Source organism: Populus alba, chromosome 5 (assembly GCF_005239225.2).
Source record: "Populus alba chromosome 5, ASM523922v2, whole genome shotgun sequence".
Taxonomy (NCBI): Eukaryota; Viridiplantae; Streptophyta; class Magnoliopsida; order Malpighiales; family Salicaceae; genus Populus; species Populus alba.
Genome location: NC_133288.1, coordinates 16,228,240 through 16,252,528, shown reverse-complemented (window position 1 = coordinate 16,252,528; position 24,289 = coordinate 16,228,240). Strand labels below are relative to the sequence as shown.

Genomic DNA, 24,289 nt, shown 5'->3' with positions numbered 1-24,289 from the left:
GCATTATGAACTCTAGATTTATGTCACATAAAGAAACTAATAGTTTATAAAAATTCAAACCAAGAAGCTTGTCTTCAACTATGTTTCTGTTGGCTATTAGAAAAATTTAAAGCCTTGTGATCAGAAAATAGCATAAATGGTTTTGGACACATATATTGACACCAATTGTCCAAAGCGAAAACAATGGCATAAAACTCTTTGTCATAAAATGAATATTTTCTTTACAAATCACTAAACTTCTCGTATAGAAAGAAATAGTTTCTTCTTTAGCAAAGAATAACACCAATGCCAACTTTATATGTGTTGCATGCAATTTAGAAAAAAAAAAAAACTTTTTGAAAATCAAGTGGTTAAAGAATCGACCCAATGATCACCTTTTGCTTCATAACTTCAAAACTCTTTTCTACCTCGTCATTCCACTTGAAACTACCTCTTTTCAAGCATTTAGTGATTGAAGCAATTATAATGCTGAAATTTTTTCTGAAACGCTAATAAAAATATGCTAGACCATGAAAGCTTTGAATATCATAAAAAGTTTGAGTATGTAGCAATCGATAATTGCTTCAATCTTTTTAGGATCCATCTTTACTCCTTTATTGGAAACAACAAAACCCAAGAAAACAAGGTTGATAGAGAAGAATTCACACTTCTTCAAATTAGCATAGAACTTCTAACTCCTTCAAGTATGAAATACTTCTTACAAGTGACTAAGATGATCTTCTTTATCCTTGTTGTATACAATAAGATCATCAAAGTAAATAATAACAAATTGGTCAACAAAAGGTTTAAACACATCATTTATTTGTATGAAAGTACTAGTCATATTAGAAAGGTCAAATGGCATAACCATCTATTTTAAAAGGACATCCTATGCTTTAAATGTTATTTTTCATTCATTAGCGACTCTTATTCGAATATGATGGAAGTTGCTTCTAAGATCAATCTTTGAAAAGGTGGTAACACCATGAAATTGATCGAACAAGCCATCTAGTCGAGGAATAGAAAATTGATAGCCAATAATGATTTTGTTCGTTGCCTAACTATTAATGCATATTCTCCATGAACCATCCTTTTTTGGAACAAGAAGAGAAAGCACAACATACAGACTCATACTTTCCCTTACTAAGTCCTTCAAAATTAGCTCATCAACTTACCTTTGTAACTCCTCATGTTCGATAGAACTCATTTGATAGGCTATCTTATTAGAAAGCATAACACCCTAAATGAAATGAATGCAATGTTGAATATCCCTTATCGAAGGAAGTCCATATGGTATATCTCATAGAAGGAAGTACATATGGTATATCTTTAGGAATCACATCAGAAAAACATCAAGAAAAGGTTGTACTTCAAGTGGCAAGTCATTTATTTTATTTCAGCATTTTTCTATATATATATATATATATAAAAAAACAAACAAGAGCATAAGCCAAATCCACATCATCAACAAGTTTTTCTATTTCAAAACATGCAACCAAAAGAGTTTCTGCCCCTTTAAAAGGTTTGGAAATAAGTTGAAGGACCTAAAATAATATTTACACTATCTTTACAAAAGAATAAGTATTTTTAAAGCCATCATGCTAAACTTTCCTATCATATTGTCGTGGAAGATCAAGCAATAAATGACATGCATACATAAGAATTACATCACATCATACCTATTTAGAATACTTTTTCATAATGAAAATTAAAACAAGACTTTTATTTGTCACCTTATGTTCATGCTTCTTTTCCAGCCACCTTAATTTGTAGGGTTGAGGGTGTGCTTCCATCTCGAGCAATAATTTATTTACCATATTAGTAGATATAATATTAGTTAAGCACCATTATCAATGGTCACGTCATGAACTTTCTCATTTATACTACAACATGTGTAAAAAATGATGCAATAAACTCAATCTTTACTCTCATTATGAATAACACTCAAACTTCATTGAATAATTAGTAACTCACCTTGATCAACATAAGCCACTTCATCTTATTGATCTGATTCATTCGACAAGTCATTTTTGCTAGTTATCTTATCCTTTATAACAACAACAATTTTGTGGTTTGAACAATTAAAAGCAATATGTTCATGCCCTTGACACTTAAAACACTTCTTTGAATTAGAATTTGAGGAACTAGTTACTTTAGGACCAACTCCAACACTTCCATTTTAAAGAGCCTTAAAAATGGAAGACTTTGTTGATGTATTAATCTTAAAGAATGAAGTCCTCCCCCGATTAGAAGAACTCTCCCAAGATGCCGATTTTCAACTAGTCTTTCTAACCTTTTTCTACTGCTTTTCCATATTCAAAAAAAAAAAAAATCTCACATCATTGAATGCCTAATAAGGTTGTAACTGAACAACTTTAGAAATTTCCTCTTTTAACCCACCCAAGTATTAAGTTATTGTTTGTTTTTTAGGTTGATCAATATCACCCTTTAACATGAGCAATTCAAATTACATTATATACTCTTCTACAGTCAGTCTTGATTGCCTTGAATTATAAAACTTTAAAAAATTCTCTTGCCAATAGTATTCAAGCAAGAACCTCCTCTTAAACTTCATTTTCATCTTCTCTCAAAACTTAATCTTGCTTTTTTCCTCACAAACCCTTTGTTTCTTAAGATTCTCCCACTAAAAAGAAGCAAATTTTCTAAGTTTCAAAGCCATTAACTTAACTTTTCTATCATCAGGATACTCTTTGAAATAAATAAATAAAATCCCCTTAATAATTTGGAGTCGATCAATGAAATTGTTAGATTGCATTTTCCCTTTGATAATTAGAAATATCAACTCTGATATTAGAATCTTGTTAACGACTTATATTCCTTCTTCTTTGATGCTGAGAAGAACTATCACTGACATCATGGTATGATCTATTATGAAAAGGATTAACATCATTATTATTGCTAGAAGAACCAATTTCAATGTTATTCTAATCACTTCAATGTTATTATAATCATCATCATTGTCTCGATTCTCATATAATTCAAGATGCTCCTGGAGTTGCTTAATTTGCCTTCTCATTTTATTCATTTCAAGAGTACGGTTGTCCCTCTTGAATTCTTACACACAACATCCACAAATAGCCATAGTTGTAAACCAAAAGCTCTGATACCAAATTGGTACCAAAATGACATGAATATTAAAAAGTAACAGGTCACATAAAAAAAAATGATTTGCTCACCACTCAAAGGTACAAAATTGAAGAGATATAGAAATGAACAACTCACCACTCCAAAGATACAGATGAAATCATTATTTTAGATATACAAAGTACAAGGAAGTACACCACTCACAGAGGAGATACAAAACTTGATATGTTGCCAAAAATGTCAAGTCAAAGACTTTTAATTCAAGTTTTACCTAAAAATCTCAACACATGGTCTGATTCAATATTATATACTTGGAACAACCCTCTAAGTCCAGAAAAATACCAAAATGACATAATTAATATCCAAATAAATGACATTGACAGAAAAAGACAAACAATAATTATCACACGCTTTTTACTCATTAAAAACACAAACGAACACTTAAAAATCTAAAAAATTAAAACAAACATAACTTCTTGTAGAAAACTCTAATGCATACATGGCTAGATAATCTAGAAAGATCACATTTTAAACTTGAAAACCACCCAAAATAAGATTATTTTCTGAAGCAATGAAGAGATGAAAATTCATGCTCAAAGTTGGCCTATGAACTAACTGATAGTAAACATCACCAAAAGACTTCATTAATTTGCATTGCCAATCCAAACTCAAATAGCCCATCATCAATTGAGGCCATCATCAATAATGGTCATTAGAGGACACTCTTGTTTCATGCCTGACCATGAAGAAGCTTAACATGTACAGGCAAAACAAAAAGACCCAGATGGCCAGATTCAGAGAAGATCAATTCCAAGATACCATAAAATTAAATTCTCTTGGTTTTGTTGTATGCCCTACATGCACTACTACCTGTATGTTGTTTCCGCAAATGGAGGTGAATGGCCTAGCATTATTGAAGTTAGAACATAGTTTTATAGAGAAGTATAACAGGAAGAAGATGAGCCAATGTCACATCCCAGTTCCAAATAGTGATCAAACAAAGTAGGTGATGAGATGTCACATTTTTGTCATTGCCATATTCTGAAATGAAACCAGTCATTCAGGGCAGGAAAAGAATAAGAACGTTTCAACTTTTTTAGCTGCTGATCAGGATCGTAGTTTGAGGTCACCTGCTCTGACAAATCCAAAGATAATTGATTATATCACATCGATATGGCATTCAACATTATCTTTAATTTTGGTTCATTGGTTGAAAAAACAATTGCAGTACAAATCCGCTATTCACCCTTGACTGCTTGGTCATGAAGATTTAAACTATACGCCATAAACCAGAAGCCGGATTAAAAGAAAGTGTCAAAACTCAAAACAGCCACAACCTTCAATCACATTTCATACAGGAACAAACAGGAATGGCATGATATAGGGGTTAGTCAGCATTACCACAACAGATGCTGAATGAGAACATGAAAGGAAAACACTATGAAAGAACTGCAAACACATACCTTTTGATTGAGGTAAATAGACAGGCAATGAAGGCAAGAAAATAATCATCCAGTTTTCAAATGCAACCTTATCATGGCTAATCAAATTGTTCTACAAGTATTTAACAAATTCGTATGTGGTCTGGGTTGAGGCTTTGCAGAATCGAGCTGCTATAAAATCCATTTCTCCAGGAAATGCTATTTGATGAAGGTAAAAAAGAGAGAATGATCAATTCCGTTTCCTCGCTGATAGGTCTCACCATACATTGACTGATAGTGTTATAACTTACACGTTGCAACATCAAAATAAGATAGCTATCCATTCAGATGAAGGAAGGGGATGGCATGTAGCTCTGATGGCCACTGTAGTACCGAGTCATTTTACTCCCACAGTAGACATGTCCTCGTGAGCTATTGTTAAGAACTCTCATGCTTTTCCTCATCTCGAGGCATGTCCCAATGGCTATCATTGAGAATTTTCATCCTTTCCCTCATAATGAACCACCACTGCCTCATTCTGCTTAGGCTCTGATACAAGAATCTCTTCACCAACAAGGGAAAGCATATTTGAACCATCTGTCATGCTAGTATGCGTCTGAAACTCATCATTTAGCCCTCCTGCTGCGCTATCTTGATGGTTCCTGGGCTTCAATTCAACATTCTCTTCGTCAACAAGGGAAGCCATATTTAAACCATCTGTCATACCAGTATGTTTACGTGCCTCTTTATTTGCCTCTACTGCAGTGTTATTTTGGTCATAGTTCAGAGTTTTGACATCACCATGAACTTGCGTCTGAGAACTGGTCAAAGGAAGAGATGGATTAGCAACACCCAGCCCTTTAGAAAGACAAACATACTTGAAGACAAGTTGTTTGTAATTATTTAGCAGGTCTTCTACATCATTGATTGTTAGATCACCAACACTGGCAAACAAGTATGGGTATTCTCGAAGGACCTGACTTGTCAGATCCTCCTTCAAAAGCAAAGTTGCTCCTTTATTCTCTATATCTGAGAGTGACAAAATCTTTTCCATTGGCGACTCATCTTTGGCATATTGCAGATCCTTACTCATAGATGTCACTTCAGAAGATCTGGATCCAATTGACAAGTCCCTTTCCTTCTTAGAGCTCAAAGCTCGATGTTTGGATTCCATAAGTTCTGCTCTGGAATTGTTTCCTGCATTTTGATCACTTTGAGTAGACAGACCATTCAAATCAGTTGAAAGGCCAGTAAGGTCTCGAGCAAGTTCCATGTTTTTTTCAAATTCAGATTCCTCCATTGAAAGTGATTTTGCATCAATGTTTGAGATGAAAGACTCTGCAGAGAGAATGTTCGTAAGAAAATAGGCTGCTTCTCCAACTAGTCGAGATTGACACCTGTACCGTTGAATATACAACAAATTCGAGTGCAGTTGTGGGGGATTTGCCTGCATAATTTTGATGAAGCAGATCGATCTGAGTTAGTAGAGAATAAAATGAAATGTGGATTCAATTTTTTAATTGAGCAAACCAAAGACGAGACTATAAGGATTAAAAGCCTTTTGGGTTGCTTGAGAATAGTATTGAATTCCATCCATTAATGTTTTCAGGCATGGTTCTAATGCAAAAATCCAGGCTTTCAAGAGTCAAAAGGGCAATATCTGCATAATGAGAATTCACTTTAACAGAATTAATCTGATAATCTATGATTCTTTAGTTTGATTTTTATAAGAGAGTTCTAGAAAAAAATAAAGATCGCAACAAATTAGGGCAGTAAAGATCAAAATGTTATGAGGCAGATTAAATGATCAACAGAAGAGGAACTACATCAACTTGTGTCCATACAATTAACCTATTGATGTGCATATGAAATTTTATTAATTACACAAATGAACTCTTCACAAGCATGTAAGGTTTTGATTTGCATTCAAATTTGAATCAAATGTTTAACTTGGAGGGTCGAAACCCAGAGATCATAAGCATTTTGAATCAGAACTTGCCATGAAAACCTCAAATCTAGTCCAGTAAATTCCTCTAGAAATGCTAATTAAAACACAGCAATCAACTTTACCCAATGATGGTAATTATTGAGTGAATAGTTAATTCAGAACAAATTATTTCCTTTGGTATGGAAGCAAAATTCTGAACAATTTCAAATTTAATGCCAAGTAAATCTAATTATTACAATTGTTTATCTCACCTTTATAGTAACATAAATCAAAACGGGAAGAAATTCATCAGCTCCAGGAGGATTCTCATTTGAAGCCATTGAGGCATTGAACAGTAAATTATTTATGACTTTGCAACAATTGAGGATACACACAAGCTTGTCTCTTGGTGCTCTGTATAAGTTGACCTTTTGCAGCTCTTTTTGGGCAAGCTGCCAACATAAACATAAAGAAATGAATAAGGCAAAGCTGAAGATAATTGAGATATGATCCAGGAATATAGTTCGTTACTACCACCCAATGGAAACCCCCCCCCCCCACCCCCCTACCAAGTAATAAGTTCACTTAGCCAAAAGATAATGATTTGGTTGCAACAACTCATAGCAATGCATAAAGGAGATTTAAAATGTGCATATTACATAAGTGTAAAAAACAGTTGTATACAATATTATCTAATAAACATTAACCAGTCAACTTTGTTATTCTGAGTATTCAATTAGTCTGACAGCAAGCCAACACAGATTGATAAAATTCTTTGATTTGACAAAAAATAAATGGAAAACAGGGTGGTGTGAACATCATATTAATAAGATGGATTATAGAAAAAAAAAGATGAATCCCAAAATTGAAACAGCAGATGATTGATAAAAGTCATGGCCAGTTGTTAACGGTGGTTTTTCATTAATATGAACAGTTTCAGATGCCCTGTACACCTTGTAAATTGATATATTTGTGAGAGTATTTCATGCTAATCAAATGCACTGCTTTTACCTTAGAGAAAAAGCTTTTGTTATTTGAGATAAATAATTGACTACTACCGTTAAGGACAATATATGGATCATGCCTTCTTGGCAAGCAAACACAACAAAAATATTTGGAATTGCTTTTATATCACAAGGTATAACAAGATTGGATCCATCTTCCATCTACAGGCTGTTCTTCAACCTGGTATATGATTGAATTTGACACTCAAGCGTTTACAAGGGCAATGCAGTACATTGGTAATCCTAGCAATGAGGAAAGAAAAAAGAAGTCACCTCCATTTTGCACGATTCTGTATATTGAAAAAGACATGTCTTCCATAGTTATATCAACGTCAAAAAAAAGAGTGGACAGGGCAGGCTTGACAGCAATGCATCATTCATGCAATGTTTTCAACAGAAAAAGTTGCTAACAAGAGGAATTCTGCCTCTTATATAAAGCATAAATTAATGCCACTGGTTTAAGCTGCTGCTTTTGTGTTTCGAATTCGTGGCTGCTTGGAACACATCCATTGTTTCAAACACAGATTTACAAAATGCACTCTGTGCAAAGGGAAAATAGTATCCATGCCACGAAAAGAAAATCGATGGTTATGGAAAACCATCAACTCACCAGCCATGATGTTTCATTTTGAAAGGCAGGCTTAATATCTAAATTTTCTGGTCGAATGAACTGTTGAATCAAGGATATCTTCTCAGAAAGTTGCTTATCAACTTCCACGTCATCTGGAACTGAAGCAAATACACGGGAAGATAACTTTGTCATAACATACTTCTCAAGTCCCTGTGTATTAGAGAAAGCCCAGAAGTAAGAAATGAACATCAATAAGAATTGCCATTCATTAAGCAAGAAGTAATTAGTGTTGTGGCCTCTGATAAGAAATTTTCCCCTATTTTTCTTTTTTGGAGGGAGGCTGAACAGGACATTAGTCTGTTCAAAAAGATCAGGCTAACTTATAAGGAAACATTAATATATCACAGTTTTCATATCATAATGGAATGTCATCAAGGTAAAAGGCAATCAACTCACTTCGCCAGCACTCTCGAGCTCCTCCTCAGAGCAACCAGCCCAAAGCGGATGAGCCTTGAAAGCCGTTTCCATGTTGGCAAGGAACTCCTGCACGAGAGCACTGTCCCTTTCCGGATCAGGAGCATGGTTTGAAAAGGAGACAATAAAGCTGCCATACAGAAGTACCATCGCACAGTCAAACCTTATATTTTAGAACTTAAACAAATTCATGCAAGCCATTTAGCATTAATACTAATACTTTGAAGGTAGGCGGGTAGGAAACACGGGAAAACTGCCTTCCCAACTCAATTCCAACAGCTAAGTAGCTTCATGTATCGTTGCATTCCTAAAAATAGATGGATCCCAGCAAACGCATATAGCCATTGTAACTAAACTCAATAGAGCCACAATGTAGCATTTCGACATGACAAACGGAATTGACCACCAAAAGAAAACCGACCATTCAAAACTATTATTACCCACCGAAAAACAATTTTCTTTTCCACCTCGTGGGAATTGCTTTCTATTCTTATTAAGAAAGAACCCAGTCGTTTCTAGGGGTCTAAACTACCGTTTCTACAGTGGTGTTAAATACCATCTAGTATCTAGAAAAATTGCTTTTTTTTTAACTCCAAAAATTAAGCTTATTATGGTAATTGCATTTCATGTCTCACAGAAAGAAGAACATCGACAAATAATCTGAATTAAGATATTATGTAGAAACAAACGAAATAAAATAAAAAAGACTCGAATACAATCATAAATACTCTATTTATAGATTCTGTGTGTGCTCTGAGCGATTAGAGAGAGAGAGACCTTTTAATGGATTTGACAAAATCAGCGGCGGATGGATGGCGCATCCGTTCTAGGAAGTCGTGCAATCCCAGCGATATGTCTGAATTTTCCATTTCTCTTCAATTTCTGTTTCTATTGTCTACCTTCTTATATTATTACAGATGATTTTCTTCTATTCTATGAAAAGACTTCGATTCGCATTGGGGGAGGAAGATCAGGAAAAAGTCCTCTGTGTTTGTGAGTGAGGGAGAGAGTTGGGTTAATTAAGTTCACTTCTGGTTGAGAGAGGGTAGCTTATTAACACAGTTCGAAAAATATACGAGCCATCTCCGTGCTTTGATGCGGGCCGAATAAAAAATTAAATTCTAAAAAATAAGAACAAAAAGGAAGACAATGCAGGCAATAAGAGCGTGTAAGCTAAAAGGGAAACATTGTTTCCCATGTTGTGAATTATAATTTGTTATTTATTTTTTACTCTCTTTTTTTATTAATTTTTTTTATAATTTTATGTTAAATGGAAATTTAGAGTTGATGATTTATTTTAATTTTGTTTGCAAATATGAGGTATTGATCTTGGTTACTCAATTCATAAGTTTAGCAGGTTTACTCATAAACATTGATATGTTTTTTAAATTTTTGGTCTTTTAATTTTTCTAATTTTTTTTTTATTTTACTCTTATTCAATATTAGATTGTTTGAGAAATGAAATTTATAATTTATTTTTTTTATTTTCTATAGAGTTATCATAATTTTAAATAAATATTTTTTTTTAAAGTTGATGCTCGATTTTAAAAGCATCTAATGTTATTATAAAATTAAATAAAAATAATTTACAAAAAGAATAAAGTTATTAAACTAATTAAATCTCATGATCTAGGTCGTAGAGTGACCAAAATCGATCAAATCTGACATCGTCTCAATATAAAAAAAAATATCTTAAAGTTTTTTTAAAAAAATTATGTTATATTTTTATCAATCATATAAGTTGTTTTTAAATTTATTTAATCAAATAATTTATTTAAAATCAGTTTTTACACGATTTAATTTGAAACTCAAGTTAAGCAATAAATCAAAGTGACCAATTTTAAAATGAAACTATTTAATTGAATTTAACACACGCTAAAGTTACCATTCAAAAACAAGGCAGTGATTTCATAGAAACTCATTTTAACATATATATATATATATATATATATATGATATATATTTTAAACGTATATATATATATATATATAAATAGTGATTTCATACTCATTTTAACATATATATATATATATATATAATCATCTTCAAATGATTACATGTTTGGAATGTTAATGCAAGGAAGTAATTTATGCTTCATGAAATTAACTAAAAATCAAAAAATATGTGGTTAGGTTGTTGAAATGTTTGTTTTTTGTATTTTAAACGTCTTTTTAAAAAAAAAAATTATTTTTTTATTTTAAATTAATATATTTTTAATGTTTTCAAATCATTTTGATGTGTTGATGTTAAAAATAATTTTTTAAAAAAATATATATTATTTTGATATATTTATAAATAAAAAATACTTTAAAAAACAATCACTACAATTCTTATAAATTTCACCTCATATCATTTAAAATAGCTTTAGCTTCCAACCTCACAAAATCTTTTATATATATATAAAGAAAGTAGCATTTTTTATAACGAAACAAAACATTCAAATTTATTCATATTAACACCAAGCCAGTGATTAGTAAATGTAATCAATCAAATCACAATTATATAACAAAACACGGTAACCTCGACTCTTGTATTAGTAATTCCAACATTCAACATTATTGATGTTATGTTTCCACTAAATTACTCGAAATCATTCCTAATTGTATTAATTTATAGCTAACTTATATAATTCAAATAAAATTCTTGATTATAATAATCTCTTATTATAATTTATTATTAATTTATTTAATTTAAACATATTTAATATTCTTTACCTATTGTATTGCATAAAATAGTTTTGTAATTGCATCAATTCGTAGCTAATTTATTACAATTTAAAAAAAAAAACTCAATTGTAGCAATTCTAATTAATCTAATTTCAACATGATTGATGTTATTTACATACTCAATTGTATGAAAGCATTTATAATTATGTTAATTCATAGCTAACTTATCACAATTCAAACAAATTCTTAACTAAGACAATTAATCCTAAAATTAAATGTAAACTCTAATTAATTTAATTTCTACCTAATTGATGTTATTTACATCATCAATTCAATTGCATGCAATCTTCTTCGTTCTTTTTATGCATATGCTAGTTCTTCGTTCTCTTCTTGGTTAGCAAAGCTAATCTTGGGATCTTTATAACAAATAAGCATCTCTTTCTCAATTGATGTTATTTTGTCTTTTAAAATTTAATTCTTTTTAAATTAAATTTTGATTTTTTAGATATGTTTTTTATTTTGTTGGATTACCATATATGCATAATACTACTCGTGAGTTTTGACAATCTCACTTGGTTATGCTAGTGCTTTGCTTTTTAATACTTTTTTTTCATTGATTTTTTTCTTGATTTAATCATTCTACAGTTTGATTCCTGAGGTTTGACAATCATTATTTTTTTAGTTCTCTTTTTATTATGTCGACTTGCTGATTTTTTTCGTTCTTTAAAATACAATGACTATGTTTTAGCATCAGTTTTTTACGCTACAAAGAAATTGATCTGGCGCATAGCAAAGTACGGGTCATCAATCTAATAAAAACTAAAACAAGAGGGAGGAAACACCACAATACCCATTAATTATTACCAAAATGACCAAAGATAAATAAAAATAATATTCATTTTAAAAGCACAATGAAATAACCAAAATGCACTTTAAAGTAAAAAATTTAAAACTGGTCTCAATAGGCTTTTCGTATTTTCAGAATGGTTTTTTCAACATTATCATGTTAACTGGGAGGAAATTTGGTATTTGAATAAATATAAAAATTAATAAAAAAATAATAAAGCATAGTAAAATGACCAAAATACTCTTCAAAGCAAAAGATTTAAAAGTGGTCAAGGGGCTCTTTTTATATTTTCATTATGAGTTTTTTATTATTTTAGATCAGCTAAAGGAAAATCTGATATTTAAATAAATATAAAACAAAAAATAAAGATAAAGGGTGGCATGTGTCATTGTGTGGGAGGCACATATGGGAGGCATGTAAGGCGCCTTCTAGTGACTAAAATCCCTCTTTTTCTGTATCATTTGAAGTATTGATGTGTCTTCTTTCTTGTAGGGTAACGCATGTGGTTATTGGTGACATGATTTATCATTGATGACACTTCTTTCCCCCCCCTCTCTCTCTCTCTCTCTCTCCCCCCCCTCCACTTGAAATTTGTGTTTACCATGCAAGATTTTAGAGTCGTCCTTTGATTTATGGGTATTACCACTTAAGTCCTTATTCTTGTGATTTATAATTTTTTTTGTCTTTTTGTGAAATTTTGATTTGTTTTCAATTTCATCATTCAATCTCAATTTGAGATATGTTTTTTTTTTTTTAATTTGATCTTCATTGTTTTGATTGTTTTTTTTTTTTTTGTTGAAATGGTTTTTCTTTTCAATTTAATCTTTCAATAAAAATTATGCTTTTGTTTTTTCTTTCATTTTTTATCATTATTTTTTTATTGTATTTCGATTTTGATCCTCATTCTTTTAATTGTTTTTTATTATTATTATTTTGAATGATTTTACATAATTGAATTTTTTTTTTAATTTTAATCCTTCAATATTTGATTGATTGGGAATTGAGTTTCATGATTTTTCCAGATAGGATGTTTCTGATTTAATGATCTAGGTCACACGTTTAAAAAGTTAAAGCAGGTTAACATTGTTTTTTTTTTTTTTCACTTATTTTATTTTCTACTTTCATCATTCGACATTGGTTTTAAAAAAAATAAAAAAGAAAATTGGCTTTGTTATTTTCTTTGTTTCTATTGGGTTATTCTTGATCTTATGATTTGGGTCACGGGTTTGACATAATAACTCGGGTTTGCTCGACCTTGATTACCAGGATTATAGGTTTGTTATGATAACTTAAAGTTGATCTGGATCAATCTTTTTAAGTTTTTTTTTTATCTAATTTTATCCTTTTTATTTAATGAGCAAGAAATTAAGTTATATTGTTTATTTCTTTATGAATTTTTCTTTTTTTAATTTGATTTATTTATTATGTAATTTGTTTTTTAAATTTCATGGTTGTGGCTCCAAACATCATTTTTACAAAAGAAAAAAAACTTACCACGCGACCTATCATGGGTCCACACCTGTCGAAAACTGAAACCTGAAAATGCTGGCTTACTAATTTGATATTAATGTTTAGCAGGAAGTCCAAACTGCGTTAATTTTGCTAGAAATGCAGCCAGACCACAAAATGGGAACAACCTTCCCCTCCCCTCCCCTCCCCTGCTCGAAATTCATAATGCATATAAATGGCTTTGCCATAAAGTTCAATGTCGAGCTCTGAATTTGCCAAAATCTGGAAAGATAAAGCCATCATAACCGGAGACTAGAAATCGATAATTAAAATTGAATGTTGAAATTTCCATTGAAGACAATAAGAATCTGCATTATCATTCATAAGCAGTGCCATCTTTTCCCCATTTTTCCAACTAAACAAAGGTGTTGCCAGTCCAATGAAGCTAATGCTGCTCAAGAAAACTCGTGCAGGAATGCAACACCGACTCGCCAGCTTGTGTGTGCATCTATCTATCTCATAAATTGCATTTAACTATCTGTTCTCCTTTTTGCCTCCTACGAAGTGATTCTACTCCTTGGTCCTATCTGAAAGTATAATGTTGGGGGGTACATACATTGTATCCTGCCGAAATACGAAAAAAGCTAGAAGATCTGCACATTTCCAAAACCCATTTCCATGCAATTAAGTAACAGTTTCCATAGAAAGGTTCTACAGAAATATCCACTCCAGAGGTCTTGCTGCAGCACTCTTCAAATGGGCATCATTCAGAAGTTGAAGAAGGTATATGTTCGGAATTTGGTGAACTGTACAGTATCTATGGGGACTGCCTTCCACATCTCAACTCTGCATCCCGCCTTCTCAGAACCACAATTGAATAACTCCACCTAATTTTAAAAGAGAGCACTCCAGACAGATTCATCTCCTTCACCGCATTTTTCATGAACAAATTTGATCTTCTCCACGGATTTGCAGATTCCACTGCAGCTCCAGTCAAAAGATGCAATGCACACGTTGCCAGCCAGTGCCTTCCACTCGCAGTCTGAAGTGGCAGAGTTAAAAACAAAAAAAGTAGAACATAAATGCCTAGTTGTTCCAGACATGCCATGCCATTTGTGAGATTAAATAAAAACCAATAATCAAGCTCGTAACAATCTTAAGCATGAAACATAATTCATTCTTCTTTTTACTTATTAAATCCCTGCCAGTGATGCAATTTAGAGCAACATATGCTGTTCATACTGATATTTTGAGAGCAATACCTGGTGGTGTCCCACAGCACATGTTGCGGTCATCAATGAGCTCAACCTCAAGACCAATAAACCATGCACCAAGAGACACGTCTTCATTAGCATACTTATGCAATATGGGCCTGCAGTAACAATCAGCATCACAACATAAACTGTCTTGAAAAACACCCAAAAAATAGAGCTCCACAATCCATATGTGGCATCCCAGCAGGTGAATCAGCCAACCAAATTCCTAACTGAAAATTCCTAGCCTCACTGGTTAATGGAGATATAAGTGGCCAGTTCTTTTGAGATAGCATATATCTGCCCAGTTGCGTGTCGGAAGTAGTTGTTCCCCTCCACTCCAAATTTCCAATACTCTGGTTCATGATACTTGACATTCCTAAAGAATAGAAAGGAAATTTAAGATGTATGTAACACTAATAACACCAATTTATAGAGACAAAAAGATAATGAAAATCAATATTCTCATCAGTTTAGAGAGGGCCTAAAAGAATTACCTTTGGGAAAGAACAGGTCCAGATTTCATACATCCAATGTACACCCTGGGCTTTGATCGATGGCGAGCAAGTGTGGAAGCTAGCATACCTACAGAAGAAAGAAGTGTGCGTGATCATCTCAGGTAGTGGGGAATATTTTATAGAATCTATGTTTACAAGGATGCCTAAGAGCCAGTGTGTACCCAGATTAACATGAGCATCATCATCCACCTTGACATAAAACTCTGCATCCCACTTTGCAACTGCTGTGGAAAAGAAATTTTTTGTTTTTGCAGACAATTCATGGTATCCTTCAACATGCTCCTATAAAATTTAAAATAATGAGAACCAATTCCTGACATGGTATATTGTATCTTTCAAGATACATAAAAAAGCATCATGGTTTTCTAACCAGCCTAAGGAAATCCTTATGCTGAGCATCTTTCAAGTGTCAATGGCTCTGTCTAAAATGCTGTTGGATGTTGCACTGAAATAAATACATGCAGATGTCATCAAGGTCAATTCCAATTCAATACAATAGAGAAATTTGTGCAGATATATATAGTAAGATACAACATCATGTCAAGTCAACTTATGATGTTTATATTAGTCAAGAGAATTATAATGCAGCAATTTCAGGATCAACGACTTGCAATTGCAAGTTATATTGCTGGCTACTGCCGTTCAACACACTACAGAAAACCACACAGACAGGAAAAGAGAGGAATGAGGAGGAAGAGGGGAAGGTGGCAAAGGGCAATCCCTACTTCCCTCATCCTCGGAGTCTAACCTTTAGCTAAAACCAAGCTCTCTAACATTGACCATCCATCTGTTCCAGAAGAAGGATTATATCTGAGGGATTATGTGTTGGTAAATAACTAACATTCCACAAAGATGTATCTCTTATACCACCTGACAGCCAACCATCGCAGAGAGTGGTTAATTACTGGCATGGGCAACACAAAGCCTTGATGTGAAATTATGCAATTTTCATGGTCACTCTGTATTTAATTGCATGTATCCCTCCTTTTCCACATGAAATGATCATGGATGAGAATGATGATAGAGTATCATCATTAAGTCTAGCTACAGCAAATAACCACCACACAACATGAAGATTCAGCAAAAATGTGATCATACATTAGAAATTGCCTCTTGGAATAGAGGCTGATGCACTCATGAACTAGCTTAAATGAAGGCAGTAGTTTCACATGCTTAACAAGATCAAGTCTTCTAAACTACAGCCAATAAAATTCTTTCCTACAGATGGTGTCAAAGGAACATACAGAAACTTCTCAGACTTGCCCAATAAATGATTAAAGGGGGCAAAAGACTGTAAAACTAATTCACCTTTGGCCAATCATGAACCGGACAATAATACCCTTCTCACGCTCCAGTTGCATAAGCTTCTTCCCTAATCAAACAACAAAACAATTTGCAAAATTACTAAAAACATCAAGCTAAAACACCCAGTTTTTCATAAACAAACAAGAAATGCACCGAAGACAATTAAAACCTTGAGGCATCCAAGTCTCTCTAATTGAATCACGTCTCTTTCTACTACTAAAAGCAGTATTAATCCCAATAACCATGAAAACTTTCTGCCTTGCCGATCCGTCGCGAGACAAGGTTGACACAGCAGCAGAGCTATCCAGGCTCATCTCTTGAGAACTCCTAGATGCTGCTAATTGCATTTGAAGCTTCGCAACTGACTTATCTAATGATCTGGTAGGCATCCAATAATTCCACAAAAGTGAAACCGATGTTAACAAAGATGAAAAGGTCAAAATAAAAAAGGCTAACTTAAGGTCAGTGAAAGAAACACTAACTGAATTGCTTCATGATTTTTCAACACTTCGTCCATTGCATCGTTATTATGCGACAGATTCTTTAAAAAGAAAAAGAAAAAGAAAGCGATGACTTTAGAACCAAAAAGAAAAGAAAAAGGTCAATAAAAAAGGTGGGCAAACTAATTTTGATGAATTGTGATAGAAAATATATAAATAATAATAATAATAATTAAAAACCTTGTTAGTTGCGGAATCGTCATTGATGACTTGCAATACTTGTTCATGTCGACGCTGGGATAGGAGCTGCTGACCGTTGGGTTCAGCTGAGGAATCCCATAATCTGCACACACACAAACCCGATTCAAATGAACAGATTTGACGTCAAGTAAAAACTATATAAGAAAAAATAAAGGTCGAAAATGGAGGGGGAACGAAAAAGGATAAAAGAAGAAATGAAGAGGGAGGGTGTACCTGTTAGAGAAGAGAGTTCCAATAGCGAAGCAAAATACACAGAGAAACAGAATCCATTTTACAGAAACTTTGGTAGTGACTCGGCCCTTCATTGTTGTTCTGAGAGAACTGAATAATTCACCATAACAGAAATTAAATTTCTATTGCCACCCTTCTTTTTTTCTTTGTATTATGTTCTTAGCAGACTGGAAGGATAAAAAACAAGACAGAATTTTTTTTTTATTTCTTTTACTTTTATTACATGTTTGATGAAATTATGCCCTTTGACCGTCAAACGTTAGGCATACATGGGCCACTTTTTGTCGTGTTGGTCAGAGGATGGATCTCTCTCACGTCGACGACGCCTCTTCCTCTACTAGTCAATCACGCCACGACTCATGATGGCTTTGGCATTGACAGTTGACACCATATGCACCCACGCCACGGCCCGTGGGTTACAAATATTAAACGGGTTGGCCCGATCTTAAACAGTGATTTTCTACGGTGAAGATCTTCCCGTCTTTTTCTTTCCTACTCTAGTCAATGTTTGGAAATAATAATGCTCTTTAATAATCATAAATGGTATTTGGGATCCATTAACAGTTTAAAGTTTTGTTCCATTAATAATTAATATGTTACATTCTGGATAGTCAAAAAACTAAAAAACAAGACGATATGGATGATCAAATCTTAATTTGAAAAGATGATCCAAACAATGAGAGTAGGAAAAAGAAGTTAAGAAAATAATGGAATATGAATTTATTATGCTTTCCAAAAATATAATTATCACTGATGTATTTTTAACTGTAGCTAGCACTGATCTACAGTTAGCACTGATCATGAATTCATATAATATTAAGAATCAACTGTTTATTTTTTTAATAATTTATTTTAATTCTCAAAGTTTAATATTAAAAAATTTATTTATAATTAAAGATTGATTGCTTTTAATTTTTAAGTCAATGATGGAATTGAAATAAAATAATTCAGAATAAATAAAAAATGTGACAAAGAATTTAAGAAAAATTCACTTAGGTATTTGAACTTTAAAAATAACATATATTATATAATTTAGATTTTTAAAAATTTAAAAAAATATTTAGTATAAAAATTTATTTATATTATTTTTTTAGCCCTTGGTTTCTTTCTTTTTGGCCTTCTTTCGTTTATATATATATATATATATATATTGAGAAAAATAAGAAAAAAAGGTTAAAAGAAAAATATTTCTTGACTTGATTGAATTCTTGATCTGGATTATAAGTTTGGCAAGTTAAGCCATAATATATGGACTATTTTTTTAATTTTATTTTTTAATGTTTTTTTAAATAATATTTATATTTATATTTCATTTAATATCACTCATATGTGGATTTTGTTTTTATTTGTTTATTTAACCTTTTTTTTAATAGAGATTTTTTAAAAATATATATATTTTGTGTGTGTTTAATTTTTTAAGTGATTTTTCATATTGCAATATGAAAAATAATGTTTGAAAGAGATTATTGAAATTATTTTTTATATATTTGATATAAAAAACACATTTGCATGATGTATTTTAAAAAATAAAAATTATTTATTTTTGATAGAAAAAAGGCATAAATTAAAAAAAAACGTTAGGGTTAAATATTTTCATACTCGTTTATCTTTTGCTTTTCAAATATATATTATCTTTCTATTTCAATACTTAATTAGTATTGATGATTTTTGGTTGATTTATATTTTATTAAGCATAAGCAAAATTCTTATGTTTTTCAACTAAAAAAACTACAATATAATATAATATATCCGTAATATGAACACTGAAATGTTATTCTATCCATGAGAGATTCATATATTTTATTTCTTCACAAATACCAAAACGTAGGTGCTATCAATAATTAAATGTTATGGAGCATTTTTAATGAAAACGTGTCGTAGTTCGTTAGGTAGTTTAATTTATTTTTAAACCATGTTTAATGTAAAGCTGCCATAAATGATTGTTGATTTTGAGGGAAATAATTATTAATCTACGAGTGTTTGTTGGTCTGTTAAGAACGTTTGCAGGTGTGATTGTAATTAATTTTTAAAGTATTTTAAATTTAAAAATATATTAAAATAATATAATTTTTTATTTTTAAAAAATTATTTTTAATATTACTATATTAAAATAATTTTAAAACACAAAAAAATATTAATTTAAAATAAAATAAATAAATTTTTTAAAAAATATTTTTAAAATACATAAACAAAAAATAATGATATCTAAAAAATTAAAAAAGAAAACTTAGCCAACGATTTTTTTTATCTCTCGTTGAAAAGGCCCAAGGCCTGGTGACTATAAGGAAAGGCCACGAAGCCCAGTTACAATTGAAATTTGAAACTTATGGAAAGCTTAAACAAACAATTAAACCCTAAGCTGGCCAAAACCAACCATTTATTAAAAGAGGAGGAAGGGAAATTATAGACAGAAAATTCAAGTCCTTTGTTCAGTGGTTGGATTTGTTCGTCGTCCGATGAGCACTAGACAGCAACGAGCAACCTCAATCAGCATTCACACTGTTCATCCGAGATTTGTCTTCACCGTGAATGCCTTGAAAAATGGGATGGTAGTCCCTGTAGACACAATTTTTATTACTTGAGAATTATTTAGTTTTATTAAAATATATGATCGATATAGTTTTTATTTAAAATATTTTTACAAGAGAATAAAACAATCATTTGATTATTTACTTGAATTTGATTTGTGATAACTTAATTTATTTATAAAATCAAGTTAAAATTTATGCTTTCTAATAACATGAATTTAGATATATTAGCAAGTTAAATGTCAATATTTATTTCTCATATTTAGTATCTTTGGTTTAGTGCTTGAATTGTATCCTATTTTAGTTTCCTTGATTTAAGAGCTAATTGAAGTTTATTCTTGTATATAAGAATATCATTCATAAGTAATGAGAGACAAGTCAGATAACTCTTATTTTATAATTTCTTAAGATATGTATTATGAAATGAGACTTGATGATTTGATGCTCTGAAAAATATCTTTAATATTAAATAAATTTGACAAGGCTTTTAAGCTTGATTCAATAAAATTTTGTTCTTTGTAGACTTTAAGTATAAATGAATAAGACTTAAGAGCTTTTAAGAGAGTTTTCTTACTTGAAAAACTTGTTTTGAAGAAAATTTTATATCTCAAAAAATTCTCTTTTTTTTTTTTTTTATCTAAGGTGAAGTCCTCTATTTATAGAGATTTTTAGGGGCTCTTATATCATTTTCTAATGCCACTTGATGTTATTTTATTTATTGATTTTTATTAATAGGAGAGATTTTAAATATCTCTTCTCATGTGTTAACCTTTCAATGGCCAAGAAATACATAAAAAACTCATTTATTTTTCAAGTCATTTATTTCGATTTTATTTCATCATTTTATATAAAATTAAAATAAAAATGATATATGAAGAATTTTGATTGGTAGAAAGTTCTTATATCTATGTGCCCTCTCGAGATAAGTTTACTTAGACTTCAAAATAAATATACATGTCTCGGAAAATTATTGTTAGGAGAGTTTTATACTTTGAGTATATTTTTTAACTAAAATTTGATTTGATCATATTAAATTCTTATAACAAATTAACATAAATATCTTTATTGTGAAAAATAAAATATAATTACCAAAATTAGAAATTTAAATATAAATTTTAAATTTTTATAAATCAAACGATAAAATTAAAGTCAAATGCCTAATTCAAAGCAACAGTATATTTTAGGAACCAAATAAAATTTACCCTCGGTATCCAACAATTTTGACCGTCCCGTAGACTTCTTTCTCACATTAAAAACAATTATTGTGGGATCTTATTTTAAATGTGTCATCATCTTGAATTCCATGGCCTATTCCTTTCATGATTTTGATTTGCGGTTGATAAGTCATGGCCTTTCAAAGATTTCATTCCTTTTCTCTTTCATGTCTCGGTTTTAATGCGCTCAAATGTTGCCAATTTGCTTTGCAAAAGTTCACACGTCTTAGTCTTTGCTTAACGGCCTTGAACGTGGCAGTAAAGTGATAAACAGCAAAGGCGAGGATAAGGGTGAACATTTTTATTTTTTTTTTACCACTTTCAACCCTGTTTTGTTTGTTTTTTTTTTTTTAATTTAAAAATGTTTTTAAAAAAATTAATTTTTTTTGTATTTTTTTTTGCTTCAAATTAATATTTTTTGATGTTTTCATATATTTTGATGCGTTGATATTAAAAATAATTTTTAAAAAATAAAAAAAATATTATTTTAATACATTTCAAAGTAAAAAGTATTCACAACTATATTTTGAAATAAGTTCTGGTCTACTGCCTTTAGCTTCAATGGTGAGTCTTTAAAGATAGGAGATTTATAACTGGGGAAAAAAATATTAAATTATAAAATTAAATTTAAATATATTGTTTGAAATATAAGAAATCTTAACTATTTTACTCTTAATTCGAAACCATGGATAAAGAAAATCAATTCTAAGAACTTGGAGGTCTCGAGTGTTTTGAAAATTTTCTGAAATTGCTAGTCGCTTTTCATGTAAAAGCATTAAAAAAAAGGTCTTGTTTTGTTGACTTAATTTAAACTAGTAAACATTGAATCAAATATGAATAATGTATTCGTGTTTCTTGACAAATTGCAATTATCCTTATGAATTGAATGTGATTTCACTTTTACATACATACATACATGTAAACGCAATTTATTTGTAAAATTATTTTTTGAGCGAGTGATTTTTTTGGATAATATGGGCAAGTTATTGACAGAATTAGTATCCCATGCCGTAGAAATTAAAAAGAGGGGATATATTTGGAAAATGATTTTTAATATCAATTTATAATTTAATTACTTGAGCAAATTAGAGGGTCTCCCCACTTCATTGTTTTTATTAATTTTTTATGAATTGAATTTTATTTGAAATTCAGTTTAATATCTAAAAAGTTCCATACACATGAATTCATTTAATAATATAAATTAAAATAGTTGTTACTTTTAAAAGTATTTTTTGCTCGAATATATATTAAAATAATTGTTTTTATTTTTTAAAAAAAAAAATTATACCATAACATTAAAACAACAAGAAAATATAAAAAATTAATTAAATTTTAACTGAATTGTCTAGCTAAACACACCTTTTATATAATTATTTAACATTGGACTGATATCTCGAGATAAAATATATTAAAATAAAGAAAACAAAGAGAAGATATATCTTCGTATATATAAAACAATATTTTATATTTACATCTTTGTTTTTATTATATATATATATATATTATATATATATATATATATATATATATATATATGTTTTTGTTGACCAGGGACAAACTCAGCAGCATACATGCAGTCTCACCACTACCTCGTGGTTGATTCGCGCGCTGTTAATTTTTCTTTTCGTGATAATCATTATCATCACTGATTCACTGCCAATACAACGATGTCATTGTACGAGATTTGTATTCATTTATAGAGCTGCGCTGCGAGTAACTGTACTGGAAAACTGTCGTCTTAAGGTCTCTCACTTGAGTACCTGCTGCTCATGCTTTTGCTGTCACAAATTCGAATCTTGGTCTTTATTTCGCTCCATTTATTTACTCTGACAAAGTTTCCTTATTTCTCATTAATTTAACATCAACTTATTTACCCTCGATTTAAATCCTCTCCTTACAGGACCACTTGTTCAAATATATATATATATATATATATATATATATATATAATTAGATAATCTCACTTAAATTACTATATAAATCTAAAAAGCTAAAATGACATCACCGTACCTACATGTCCAATTATACAAATTATTTTTTCTAGATGGCTGCTAGATGATTATCTGCACCATGCTTTGTTGTGGATTTGATTAAAAAAAATTTTAAAATAAAAAAATATTCAGATATTTTTAACATATTTTTTTGTACAAGAAAATTAAAACTATATAAGAATTAATTTGATGTAACCTAGTCGACTTAACAAGTCAAAAAACAACCTGAATAACTGAAAAATATATAGTTTAACTAAGAAAAAATCAAGACAACTTTTTTTTTTTTAAGTATTGAAACAAACAGCAACATATTAGATCGACTTGGATTAACCTGTCAAATCTATTACCTAGATCATGAGATATTGATAACCTTATAGAAAATAATTTTTTTTTTTATTAAATTCAATTTTCAATCAACCTCATATTGAAGAATGAAACTAAAAACTAAGTTCAACTAAAAAAATGAGCTGAGTCGACTTAGGTTAACCTTTCAAACCTGGGTTATGAGACCAAGATAACCTCTATAAATAATACATTAAGATAAATTATGAAACTCAATTCACAATTAACCTGATATTGAAAGATGAACTTAATTTATTTATTTATTTGAAAAATAACACAAAAAATCACCAAAGTCAACATAACAAACTCATGCCCTGAGTCATTAGACTAGGAAAGCCTCATAGATTGAAAAATTTATAAAGCCTAATTCTCAATCAACTCAATATTGAAAAGAAAATCAATAAAAAAAAATTCAAGTCAATCAGCTTAACCCGCGACCCGAGTTATAAGATTGTGATAACCTTATAAAAAAAAAAAAATTATGAAGTTCAATTCTCAATCAATCCAATGTTAAAGGATTAAGATGAAAATCAAATCAAATAAAAAAAAGAACAAAAACAATAACTTGGGTTAACTTGTCAAATCCGAGTAAAGAGACCGGGATAACTTCGTATAACTACATTAAAAAAATATAAACCGTGTTATTTTCTCTTGTATGTAATAAAATATTTGAAATGATGATTACAAACTCGACCAATGTATCCGAATAAATTAATTAACTACCATAAACGTTAATAATGAAAAAAATAGTTGGTGTGACTTG

General features: G+C 30.6%; 1 protein-coding gene and 1 pseudogene across 1 annotated transcript; both read right to left on the bottom strand.

Moving 5' to 3' along the window:
- Positions 1 to 4,530: 4,530 nt before the first annotated feature.
- On the bottom strand, positions 4,531 to 9,599 carry LOC118029343 (vacuolar protein sorting-associated protein 9A). Its single transcript, XM_035033217.2, has 5 exons — positions 9,259 to 9,599; positions 8,464 to 8,611; positions 8,047 to 8,217; positions 6,705 to 6,884; positions 4,531 to 5,952 (listed from the first exon to the last, which is right to left on the bottom strand). Exons 1-5 carry the CDS (start codon positions 9,348 to 9,350, stop codon positions 4,993 to 4,995), a joined length of 1,551 nt encoding a protein of 516 aa, XP_034889108.1. The 5' UTR covers positions 9,351 to 9,599; the 3' UTR covers positions 4,531 to 4,992.
- A 4,154-nt stretch (positions 9,600 to 13,753) lies between these two features.
- Positions 13,754 to 17,674, bottom strand: LOC118029341 (beta-1,3-galactosyltransferase 7-like; annotated as a pseudogene).
- Positions 17,675 to 24,289: the final 6,615 nt, after the last annotated feature.

Bases quoted from the DNA above. Each gene is read 5' to 3' on its own strand.
- LOC118029343 (XM_035033217.2), bottom strand. From the start codon at position 9,350: ATGGAAAATTCAGACATATCGCTGGGATTGCACGACTTCCTAGAACGG. The intron at 8,612-9,258 runs GTCTCTCTCTCT...TCTGTATGGCAG, and splicing joins TTTGTCAAATCCATTAAAAG to CTTTATTGTCTCCTTTTCAA. The intron at 5,953-6,704 runs GTGAGATAAACA...AAAATTATGCAG, and splicing joins TGATTTATGTTACTATAAAG to GCAAATCCCCCACAACTGCA.